Genomic DNA, 12,792 nt, shown 5'->3' with positions numbered 1-12,792 from the left:
CTTTATGGCTACAAATGCAACAGTCCCAGGATCTTTTAGTCTTGGATTCAAAGGGTTTTTCCAACCTTTCATGGCTACAAACACAACAATCCCAGGGGTAGAGGATGGGAAAATCCCTTTAAGATTGAATCCAAGACATTTGTGGCTACAAACACACCAATCCCAGGATCTTTTAGTCTTGGATTCAAAGGGTTTTTCCAGCCTTTCATGGGTACAAATACAACAATCCCAAGACTTTTTATGTTGGAAAAACCCATTTAAGATCAAGTCCAAAACTTTAATGGTTACAAAAGAAGAATCCCAGGACTTTAGGCTGGAAAAACCCTTTAAGATCAAGTCCAAGTCTTTATGGCTACAAATGCAATAATCCCAAGATTTTTTATGCTGGAAAAACCCTTTGAATCCAGCACTTTCATAGCTACAAACAACAATCCCAGGAACTTTTAGGCTGGAAAAACCCATTTAAGATCAAGTCCAAAACTTCCATGGATACAAAAGAAGAATCCCAGGATTTCAGGCTGGAAAAACCTTTTAAGATCAAGTCCAAGTCTTTATGGCTACAAATGCAACAATCCCAGGACCTTTTAGGCTGGAAAAACCCATTTAAGATTGAATCCAAGCCTTTATGGCTACAAATACAGCAATCCCAGGATTTCAGGCTGGAAAAACCTTTTAAGATCAAGCCCAAGTCTTTATGGCTACAAACACAACAATCCCAGGATCTTTTAGGTTGGAAAATCCCCTTTAAGATTGTGTCCAAGACTTTCGTGGCTATAAAAGAAAAATCCCCGGATTTCAGGCTGGAGAAACTCCTTAAGATCAAGTCCAAGGCTTTCAAGGCTACAAAGACAACAATCCCAGGATCTTTTAGTCTTGGATTCAAAGGGTTATTCCAGCCTTTCATGGCTACAAACACAACAATTCCAGGCTCTTTTAGGCTGGCAAACCCCTTTAAAGATAAGTCCCTGCATTATCTCAGCACCACATTTCAGCCTCTGTGGAGATTTCCAGAAACACTAAAAACCCACAGCAGTTTCCAACCCTTCATGAATTTCTGTGATTTCAACCCTGCCTCTCACTTACCCCTCCTCAGACTCCCTGAGGAGTTTGCTGGCAATCCTGATCAGCATGCAGTAGGCAAACTGGGATTTCAGGCCAGATTTGGTGAATTTGTTCAGCATCTTGGACACAGCCAGGCGGTCGTTTTTCCTAAGGTGATAGAGCAGCCCCAAAGCATGATACTATGGGATGGGAAACAGAGGGCAGGACTGAGTGCAGCTGCAAAATCCACGTCAAAACATCCAACAGTGGGGTAATTATTGTCCTTTCCTGCACAAATACCTTCTAACCTCAACTGAGCTGAGATTCCTGACAAATTGCAAAGATCTGCAACGTTTCCTTGCCCTTTCTGTCCACTCTCAACTATTCCTGAAGATCCAAAGAGCCACAATGTTAATTTATTTCCTTTTTTTTTTTTCCCATTGAATGTCATAACTTCAAAGGTTTCACATTTGCACAGTAATTCCTGCATTTCTATGAACTCCACATTCAGGACATCCCAAAGCCTTGAAAAGACAGCTGGCCTCACAAAAATCCTTGAGGCCTTTTTGATGGAAGCACAAAGGGACATGTCCAGTTCCTTGCCAAGTTATTTTGGGGTTTTTTTTCCTCCCATACAATTGATTTACTGCAAGGCTTAATGAAGCTGCTAAGCAGGCAAGAACAAAGCTGATTTTACAGAATCTCTGTGATCATGAGTCTGAATAATCCCATATTCTGAACACCATCAGAATAATCCCATATTCTGAACACCATCAGAATAATCCCATATTCTGAACATTCAGAATAATCCCATATTCTGAACATCATCAGAACAATCCCATATTCTGAACATCATCAGAATAATCCCATATTCTGAACATCATCAGAATAATCCCATTTCCACTGATGTCTGGAATGTCTGTGCAAAAATTTTGCTCTTGTGGATATTTTGGCTCATCTTTTGCATCTGGTAAATTTTCTGAAGGCCAAGAGATGCTCATTTGAAGGCAGTGATAATTTCCCATTTTTTGAGCACTCAGATTCAAATCCCTTCTGTAAAAACCACTGTGGGACAGGCATTCCAGAAATTTAGGGTAAAAAGGGAAGAGAACTCCAGAGCCAGCTCTTAATTAACAATCTTGTCCTGGCATCATGGGAAATTTAATTAATTTTTTAAAACTGTCAAGTTATTTCCCAAAAATCCCAATTCTTGCTTTCAAAAGACTAAAGAAGAAGATTTTTTTTCTCAAATTTTCTTCAGAACTCCAGAATGCCACTAAGCCCCCGCAGCGTTTTTAGGGACAGCCACCCTCAAACACACCTGGACCATGATGTTGTCACTGGAAGCTGCTTCCTGAGCTTCATTGATCCACCTTTTGACCACATCATAGCTGATCTTCATCATGTGCTGCAAAGAATTGGGATTGGAGACAAGTTCACAGCAGTTTCACAGCCACTCTTTATCCTACACCCCTGTAAACTGTGGATTTCCCTCCATCCCAGTCCCAAATTACCATGCTCCACTTCCATGAATTAAAATATTCACTCATGAGGTCTTTCCCAGCCTTTTCTCCTCAAAAAGGGAGAGGAAATCAGAGTGGATTCCTTCCCCCTGCCCTGCTGGTGTCTATTAGCAGAAATAATCCTGAACTGCAGTTTCAGCAGGAGATTTCATGGCCCCTCCCCAGATAAACTCATGTTTTACACAGGCTGCAGAAACCTGAGCATTTGGCACTAGAAATTATTATGATTGATGTACTCAAATGTAAGAAAAGAATTGGAGGAGAGGAAGGAAAGTGGGTTTTTCTTATTTTCCAGTGAGATGAAGAAACATCTCAGAGAAAAAAAAATCAAAACAAGAACAGCAGACTCAGCTTCCCAGCCTGCCAAAACACCAGATTGACAAAAACCTTACCAAGGAAGACACGAGTGCAGAGCTGGACACACCAGGGACCTTGTCCACAATGGCCTGTTTCATGTACCTCTCAATGGCCTGCAGCATTGTACCCTGGAAAACAGGGAAACAGGGAAAGGGGAAGTGTGGGTGCTGTGGAGGAAGGGGATAAAAGCAGCAGAAAGCAAAAATTCACATTCAAAGGACCCTCAGCAAAAATCTGGAGTTAATTCTGCAAGGTAGACGTGGGTTTGAGCTGCTTGGTCCTGATGGGTCAGGGACAAAGTCACAGCAGAGCAATCCCAGGTAAAAACTGGAGCTTCCAAATCTTCCAGCTGCACATTCCAGTGCTCCAGCACCACATTTTCCTGGAAATTGCACAGAGAACTGAGTGCAGCAATCTGAAACTTCCAGATTTTCTACCTGCACATTTCCAGTGCACAGGGCATAGATCAGAGCAAGCCCAGAGAGAAACTGGAGCTTCCAAACATTGCAGCTGCACATTCCAGTGCTCCAGCCCCACATTTCTCCTGGAAATTGCACAGAGCAATCCCAGATAAAAACTGGAGCTTCCAAACCCTTCCAGCTGCACATTCCAGTGCTCCAGCCCCACATTTCTCCTGGAAATTGCACAGGGCATTGAGTGGAGCAATCTCAGATCAGAAACTGAAACTTCCACATTTTCCAGCTGCACATTCCAGTGCTCCAGCACCACATTTCTCTTGGAAACTGCAGAGGGCATCAAGCAAAGCAGACCCAGATAAAAACTGGAGCTTCCAAACCTTCCAGCTACACATTCCCAGTGCCCCAATGTCACAGAGCTCCTGGAAATTGCACTGGGCATCAAGAAGACCAATCTCAGATGGAAACTGGAGCTTCCAAACCTTCCAGCTGCACATTCCCAGTGCTCCAGCCCCACAATGCTCCTGGAGACTGCACAGAGATCTGAGAGCAGCAATTTCAGACAGAAACTGAAACTTCCAAATCTTCCAGCTGCACATTCCCAGTGCTCCAGCACCACATTTCTTCTGGAAATTGCACAGGCACTGAGTGCAGTAATCCCAGATAAAAACTGGAACTCCAAACATTCCAGCTGCACATTCCAGTGCTGCAGTGTCCCAGAGGTGCTGGAAATGGCACTGAGCAGCCCCCATAAAGCAGCAGCCCCAGCACTGCTGTAAATTCACCCTACAAGAGGGCAGTTTTGGGATCGAGGGGGCAGTTTTGGGATCGAGGGGGCAGTTTTGGGATTCCAAAGCCCCCATCAGCTCCCCCCAGCGCCTGTACTCACATCAGTGATCCTGCACAGAGCTCGGATGGCCGGGCCTCGATAGACATCCTCCTTGCCTGTCATGTCTTTGGTGAGACTGAAAGCACCAAACACCCCGTTAGCACCCCCTGATCAGCCCAATCCCACAGGGACTGTGTGACATCCACCCCACCCGGCTGCTCTGCCCTGTTAGCACCCCCTGATCAGCCCAATCCCACAGGGACTGTGTGACATCCACCCCACCCGGCTGCTCTGCCCTGTTAGCACCCCCTGATCAGCCCAATCCCACAGGGACTGTGTGACATCCACCCCACCCGGCTGCTCTGCCCCGTTAGCACCCCCTGATCACCCCAATCCCACAGGGACTGTGTGACATCCACCCCACCTGGCTGCTCTGCCCCTGCCCTGTTAGCACCTCCTGATCACCCCAATCCCACGGGGACTGTGTGACATCCACCCCACCCGGCTGCTCTGCCCTGTTAGCACCTCCTGATCACCCCAATCCCACAGGGACTGTGTGACATCCACCCCACCGGGCTGCTCTGCCCTGTTAGCACCTCCTGATCACCCCAATCCCACAGGGACTGTGTGACATCCACCCCACCGGGCTGCTCTGCCCCGTTAGCACCTCCTGATCACCCCAATCCCACAGGGACTGTGTGACATCCACCCCACCGGGCTGCTCTGCCCCGTTAGCACCTCCTGATCACCCCAATCCCACGGGGACTGTGTGACATCCACCCCACCCGGCTGCTCTGCCCCTGCTGAGGAACAGCCTGCTCATAATCAGCTTCATTTGACATTTATCAACATCAAAATAAATGCACAACCCATTGAATTGCTGTGCTATGGCCTGCTTTGCTAAGCTCATTCTGTTTCTTGGTGCTGCTGCTTGCTCCACATGGAATTTTCATTTAGAAATACTGAGCAAAGTTCACTTTGGCTTATTTTCTATATTTCTAAAGCTGTTCAGCAATCCAACAACAGATGCAATTTTTGCTCTTGCAACAGCTGCAATGTCTATTTTTGCAGTTAAAAAATTAAGAGTTCACTCTTAAAAAATTAAGAGTTCAGAATGAACTGGGCTTTGCTCTGCTTTTCTTTAATGGCTCTGACTGCAAAGTCCCAGCCTAAACTCTGACAAAACAGGAATTAAAAACCCCAACACCGCAAACCACAGGAAAACAAAGTAACAGCCACTTGATAAACTCAATTCTGCCAGAGAGAGGAAACAAAATAACAACCAGAGGTGTATCACAGAACTCCTGTATCCCTATAAAACCTCAACTGTAGCAGCTCAACCACAGCCAGGGAGCTGCAGCCCCTTTTCCAGAGGTGTAAAAATCCTTTTCCCGGGTTCTGGAGGGGGTCCCACCTGCTGGTGACAATGATGACATCCTCAGAGATATTGGCCATCTCTTTGATTGTCAGGTAACACATTCTTCTGAGGGTTTGCTGTGGAAATGGGAAGAAAAAGATTAAACTCAAAGGTAATTAGAGGTTTTAAAAGATAAATGAAGAAAAAAATTAAATATTTCACTTTGAAAGAAAAAGAAGCTTTTAAACAAAACACATTGTTTTCAACTCAAAGTTAAAAGTGCAGAACTACATTTGACCCCTGGATAAGAGCCAAACTCCCTGACATCAAACTAATCAGAAGAGGAAGACATCAATGTTTGGTAAAATGATAAGAACGGATACAAAAACTCATTACAATTATCAAAGAAGTGATGCAGCATATCTGTACTCAGAAGCCTCACAATCATCAGTTAAAAGCTTTGAAAATAATTTTGTTATTGTAAAAAAAAGGAAACACATGTGAAGTGTTGACATCAAGTCTTTGAAAACAATTAACTTTATATTTTAAAAAATATCCACATTTACTTTTTAAATGTGGATATGAGAAACACTTTAAACACACTGCACTCCCAAAAATGTTGTGACATCTTTGAACAGCTACACCTTCCTTGGACAAATCCCTAATGAGCAAACCCTTTCTAATTAAAGTTAATGAGCCCCATCCCATGGAATACACTGCAGAAGAGATCACAGGAGGACTTCACACTCTGCTGAGCCCAAAGCTGAATTCCCAAACTCAATTCCCAAACCATTCTATGGTTTTTAGGGTGCTCTCATCCCTTGCCACAATGAGCTCAAGGCTGATCCATGTGCTGATCTGCAGGCACTTTTGGAATTCCATTTCCCATTACGCAGATGGAGATTTGCACAGGTGGCACTGCTTTGTGAAGCCAGGCTTTGTCACAGCCCCGCTCTTACAGCAGTAATTCATTCACCCAGAGCCCACACAACAACCACATGGTGCTACCCAGCCCTTGATCCCCACAGCAGAGCTCCATTCACCCAGAGCTCACACAACAACCACATGGTGCTACCCAGCCCTTGATCCCCACAGCAGAGCTCCTCCTGTGCAGCGCTGCCTCCCACACCCCGAAGCCCAGCGCTGGCAGCTCCTGCAAGCCCAGGCAGAGCAGGGAGAGGCAAAACCCAGTTCTTACATCGTTGGACTGAAACAATCTGGTCATGGCAAAAAAAGCTTCCGTGGCTTCCGTGGTCCCAAAGTGCTCACCCTGAAACCAGCAGAGAGGAAAAGCAGGAATTAAAACCCAGCTCCTTTTCTAATGCCCTCCCACACAGCAGGAATCTCTCCTTGGAGATTTTCTCCTGAAAGAAACCATCCTGTCCTTCCCAGGGAATCCACAATTCTCTGCTCTAAATGCCCTCCACAGAGATGGAAGTTTCCCAAAGAGTTTTCCCTGTGGAAAACATCTTTCCCACTAAAAATGTTAAATATTTCCCACTAAAATATTATTCAAATTCATTCTGGATGGAGAGAAATCCTGAGAGTTACCTGGTTCAGCAGGTACAGGATCTTGGTAAGGATGTGGAGGCATCTCCGTGGGTTTATGGGGGTCTCATTGAAGAGCCGTGCCTGGGGATGAAACAGATTCTGCTTGAACAGGTCCCAACAATGATTACTTCTCTTTAACATCAAATTAAATTAATCTGTTTCCAGCATAGGAGCTTGTAATTTTATTTGTATTATATGTGTCTTAGAGAACGTGTTCAAAATTCAGTGAATCTGTTTCCAGCTGGGCAATATGTAATTTTTATTTGTATTAAACAGAGGCTCAGAAAACGTGTTCAAAATTCAGTGAATCTGTTTCCAGCCAAGTAGTTTGTAGTTTTAATTTGTATTAAATGAGTCTCAAATAATGTGTTCAAAATTCAGTGAATTGGTTTTCAACAGAGCAGCTTGTAATTTTTATTTTTATTAAATGTGAGGCTCAGAGAACGTGTTAAAAATTCTATGAATCTGTTTCCAGCCAAGCAGCTTGTAATTTTTATTTGTATTATATATGTCTTAGAGAATGCGTTGAAAATTAAAAGAATCTGTTTCCAGCTGGGCAATATGTAATTTTTATTTCTATTAAATATGAGTCTCAGAAAATGTGTTCAAAATTCAGTGAATCTGTTTCCAGCTGGACAACATATAATTTTTATTTCTATTAAATATGAGGCTCAGAAAACGTGTTCAAAATTCAGCGAATCTGTTTCCAGTCAAGAAGCTGCTAATTTTTACTTATATTAAATGTATCTCAGAGAATGTGTTCAAAATTCAATGAATCTGTTTCCAACAGAGCAACTTGTAATTTTTATTTGTATTATATGTGTCTTAGAGAACGTGCTCAAAATTCAGTGAATCTGTTTCCAGCTGGGCAACATGTAATTTTTATTTGTATTAAATAGAGGCTCAGAAAACGTGTTCAAAATTCAGTGAATCTGTTTCCAGCTGGGCAACATGTAATTTTTATTTGTATTAAATAGAGGCTCAGAAAATGTGTTCAAAATTAAGCAAATCTGTTTCCAGCCAAGCAGCTTGTAGTTTTAATTTGTATTAAATGAGTCTCAAATAATGTGTTCAAAATTCAGTGAATCGGTTTTCAACAGAGCAGCTTGTAATTTTTATTTTTATTTTTATTAAATGTGAGGCTCAGAGAACGTGTTCAAAATTCAATGAATCTGTTTCCAGCCAAGCAGCTTGTAGTTTTAATTTGTATTAAATATGAGGCTCAGAGAATGTGTTCAAAATTCAATGAATCTGTTTCCAGCCAAGCAGCTTGTAATTTTTATTTGTATTAAATATGAGTCTGTGTAAATATGAGAAGAGGTTCTTGTATCTTTCGTTTGCAGCAATCTGAACAAAGCACAAACAACTCAATTTGCCATCTGGAAGTGGCAAAAATGCCTGAAAATACAACATTTTTTCTTCAGGAAGAGCCCCCTGAGATGCCACACGCCCATGTGGGAGGCAGAAGCCACGTGTCACCTAATTACCCTAAAAACCCCTCGTTAACTGCAGATAAAATAATTTACTGACACTTTGTGTGGTTCCAATGAGTTCTATGAATTTGGCCATGCACATTTCGTGTGGTTCCAATGAGTTCTGTGAATTTGGCCAGGCACATTTCGTGTGGTTCCAATGAGTTCTGTGAATTTGGCCATGCACATTTCATGTGGTTCCAATGAGTTCTGTGAATTTGGCCAGGCACATTTCGTGTGGTTCCAATGAGTTCTGTGAATTTGGCCATGCACATTTCGTGTGGTTCCAATGAGTTCTGTGAATTTGGCCAGGCACATTTCGTGTGGTTCCAATGAGTTCTGTGAATTTGGCCAGGCACACTTCGTGTGGTTCCAATGAGTTCTGTGAATTTGGCCATGCACATTTCATGTGGTGGTTCCAATGAGTTCTGTGAATTTGGCCATGCACATTTCGTGTGGTTCCAATGAGTTCTGTGAATTTGGCCAGGCACACTTCGTGTGGTTCCAATGAGTTCTGTGAATTTGGCCAGGCACACTTCGTGTGGTTCCAATGAGTTCTGTGAATTTGGCCAGGCACATTTCGTGTGGTGGTTTCAATGAGTTCTGTGAATTTGGCCAGGCACATTTCGTGTGGTGCCAATGAGTTCTGTGAATTTGGCCATGCACATTTCCCCACGAGCAAGCAGGAATTCCAGAATTACCCTGGGACCGTCCCTACCTCCTGGAGCACAGCGCTCTTCTCCAGATGCTGGAAAGGGTTGGAGCCACTGCCTGGGGAAACAGAAACCTCTGAGCCGTGGAAGTGAATTCCTCACAGCCCAGCTGAGCACACAGAGCAGCCCAAACTCAACACAACCACCCCAAACCAGTGCCACTCCTCTGGGAATACCTGATGGTGGCCAGCAGCTTTGAATCCGCTTCCTAAAGTGGTAAATTCAGAGTTACAGAAAGAATAAAGGTAAAAAAACCCAAAACTTGAGAGGAAGAAAATGGTTTGCTATTTCAAACACCTTTAATACCTTTTATTACCTTTCATATACCAAATATTTTTAATATTTCTTAATACATAGATGGCCTTTACATAAAACTATTTCCTTTTCCCACTTTCTTAATTTCATTATAAATATATAATTTCCTAATCCACTTGTTTTTATTATATTATATATATTATTATATATCATTATATCTATTATATATATTTTATTTTATATTATGTCATATGCTATATTATAATATATATTATATTCTATTCAATATAATATAATATAATATAATATAATATAATATAATATAATATAAATTGTGATATAATACATAACTATTTAAATTATATATAATATATATAAAACAAAAATAAAAATTTTAGAACAGTAACTAATACTTGGTCTTTACCTTCTTCTTCCTAAGTTTAAATAATGTTTTGTAATTAAAAAAAGTCCACGTTACAAACTCCAAATAATTAGGTATTAAATTAAAAGTAAAAATAATTGAAATTTAATTTCTCAATTAAATAATTTAGCCTTTATAAACCTTACATTAAAAAAATCACTATTTTATAACTTTTAATTAAATACTGTAAAAGTCACAACTTATAACAGAAATAAAAAATAACAAACATCTAAACCTAAACACAGAATTCTATCTCTAACACTTCAATCTCAATTTTAACAAAAATAGGAAAAAAAACCCAAACCAACAGCAGGGTGCTGCAAGCCCTGCCCAGCCTGGCCTTGGGCATTGCAGGGCTAGGGCTATTACATAGGGTTTGTTATAGAAATATAGAGGGTTTATTCTATCCTAGAGGGTTTATTATATAAATACATGTCATCAATTCTCTGTTTTTTTTTTTTTTAGGGGTGAAACATCTGCACTGAGCAGAGACAGGGATAAAACCCTCTCTAAAAAGGGAGAGCAAACAGACCCCAGTTCCTTTAGATTTGTCACCAGAGGGGAGAAATCCTTCGTCGGTCAGTCCCTACAGCTGAAACACAAATTGCCCTGAGCTGCAGAGACGAGAGACCCCGGCAGCACGGCCTGGGCTGCAAGGAGATTTCAGGATCATTCACTTCCACCTGCTGCCACCAGCAGGGACATTCCCACTAGCCCAGCCCGCTCCAGCCTGGCCTGGGGCACTTGCAGGGACGCAGCCACGCTGCTCTGGGAATTCTGTGTCACCTCAGCACCTCCCTGACCCCCAAACCCCCCTCAGCATCCCACTCACCTCAGCACCTCTCACCAGCTCCCTCAGCTCAGTATCACTCAGCACAGCATCTCCCTCCCTCACCTCAGCACCTTCCTCAGCTCAGCACCTTCCTCAGCTCAGCACCTTCCTCAGCTCAGCATCTCCCTCAGCACCTTCCTCACCTCAGCACCTTCCTCCCTCACCTCAGCACCTTCCTTCCTCACCTCAGCACCTTCCTCACCCCAGCATCTCCCTCAGCACCTTCCTCAGCTCAGCACCTTCCTCACCTCAGCACCTTCCTCCCTCACCTCAGCACCTTCCTTCCTCACCTCAGCACCTTCCTCACCCCAGCATCTCCCTCAGCACCTTCCTCAGCTCAGCACCTTCCTCAGCTCAGCATCTCCCTCAGCACCTTCCTCAGCTCAGCACCTTCCTCACCTCAGCACCTTCCTCCCTCACCTCAGCACCTTCCTCACCCCAGCATCTCCCTCAGCACCTTCCTCAGCTCAGCACCTTCCTCAGCTCAGCACCTTCCTCAGCTCAGCATCTCCCTCAGCACCTTCCTCACCTCAGCACCTTCCTCCCTCACCTCAGCACCTTCCTTCCTCACCTCAGCACCTTCCTCACCCCAGCATCTCCCTCAGCACCTTCCTCAGCTCAGCACCTTCCTCAGCTCAGCATCTCCCTCAGCACCTTCCTCAGCTCAGCATCTCCCTCACCTCAGCATCTTCCTCGGCATCTCCCTCACCTCAGCATCTCCCTCAGCACCTTCCTCACCTCAGCACCTTCCTCACCTCAGCACCTTCCTCAGCTCAGCATCTCCCTCACCCCAGCACCTTCCTCCCTCACCTCAGCACCTTCCTCACCCCAGCATCTCCCTCAGCACCTTCCTCAGCTCAGCATCTCCCTCAGCTCAGCATCTCCCTTACCTCAGCACCTTCCTCAGCATCTCCCTCACCTCAGCACCTTCCTCAGCATCTCCCTCACCTCAGCACCTTCCTCAGCATCTCCCTCACCTCAGCACCTTCCTCAGCATCTCCCTCACCTCAGCACCTTCCTCAGCATCTCCCTCACCTCAGCACCTTCCTCGGCATCTCCCTCACCTCAGCATCTTCCTCGGCATCTCCCTCATCTCAGCATCTTCCTCGGCATCTCCCTCACCTCAGCATCTCCCTCAGCACCCTCCTCACCTCAGCACCTCCCTCACCTCAGCACCTCCCTCACCTCAGCACCTCCCTCACCTCAGCACCTCCCGCACCTCAGCACCTCCCGCACCTCAGCACCTCCCGCACCTCCACCCCGCGTTCACCCCAACCCCCGCCGTCTCCTCAGCCCCCTCCCGGCCCCAGCACAGCTCCCCTCGCCGCCAACCCCCCCGTACCGGACTCCTCGTCCTTTTTATCGAACTTCTTGATCATGGCGGCCCCGCTCCCGCTCGCTCCGAGAGCCGCCGCCTCAGCAGCCCCGCCGGAAGCCCCGCCCCCGTCCGGCTCTCTGGCATCTGATTGGGCATCGGCGCTGTCAATCAGTCCCGGGGCTTTCCGTATCGCCAAGCCGCGCCCCCGCCCGCGCGCTGAGGGGCGGGGCCAGAGTGAGAGCGCGTCTTAAAGGAGCCGCGTCGTTATTTTTTGAGGGGAGTGAGGTTCCGCTGGCCGACAGAGAGATAAATAAATAGCTAAATAAATAATCTGCGCTCCTGGCCAAGAAACGGAGACTCCTGTGGAGTTCACAAGGAATTTACGTGGAATTCACATGGAATTGGCATCGAATTCACGTGGAATACACGTGGCAATCCAACCCTCTGGGGCCTTTGGCAATAGCTGGGGTGAGTGAAGCAACTCCTGCGTAACTCTTATGTAACTCACATTTAACTCCCGTGACAAACCACACATTGAACCCCTTGGCAAAAAAAAAAAACCCAACAAAACTCTCATGTAACTCATGTGTTAACAAGTTAACAGAGTTAACTCTCAAGGCAAAGAAACCATTGAGCCCACTGGCAAAATAAAGGATTGCCATTAATCTGCCAAGTAACTTCCATGTAACTCGTGTGTAACTCACAGG

At 44.8% G+C, this 12,792-nt stretch overlaps 1 protein-coding gene across 1 annotated transcript in view; it reads right to left on the bottom strand.

The window, feature by feature from the left end:
• Positions 1-12,189, bottom strand: part of COPG2 (COPI coat complex subunit gamma 2) — a 31,240-nt gene extending 19,051 nt beyond the window's left edge. The window contains exons 1-9 of the mRNA XM_058804543.1: positions 12,110-12,189; positions 9,265-9,317; positions 7,075-7,155; positions 6,722-6,793; positions 5,581-5,660; positions 4,227-4,302; positions 2,957-3,049; positions 2,363-2,449; positions 1,084-1,241 (exon numbers count right to left, since the gene is read on the bottom strand). Of these exons, the coding sequence (XP_058660526.1) occupies positions 1,084-1,241; positions 2,363-2,449; positions 2,957-3,049; positions 4,227-4,302; positions 5,581-5,660; positions 6,722-6,793; positions 7,075-7,155; positions 9,265-9,317; positions 12,110-12,146 (737 nt within the window). The 5' untranslated portion in view covers positions 12,147-12,189. The remainder of the gene's footprint in view (positions 1-1,083; positions 1,242-2,362; positions 2,450-2,956; positions 3,050-4,226; positions 4,303-5,580; positions 5,661-6,721; positions 6,794-7,074; positions 7,156-9,264; positions 9,318-12,109) is intronic.
• Positions 12,190-12,792: the final 603 nt, after the last annotated feature.

This window comes from Ammospiza caudacuta, chromosome 5 (genome assembly GCF_027887145.1).
Source record: "Ammospiza caudacuta isolate bAmmCau1 chromosome 5, bAmmCau1.pri, whole genome shotgun sequence".
NCBI lineage: Eukaryota > Metazoa > Chordata > Aves > Passeriformes > Passerellidae > Ammospiza > Ammospiza caudacuta.
The sequence above is the reverse complement of the archived record's forward strand: the minus strand, read 5'-3'. Positions and strand labels throughout refer to the sequence as shown.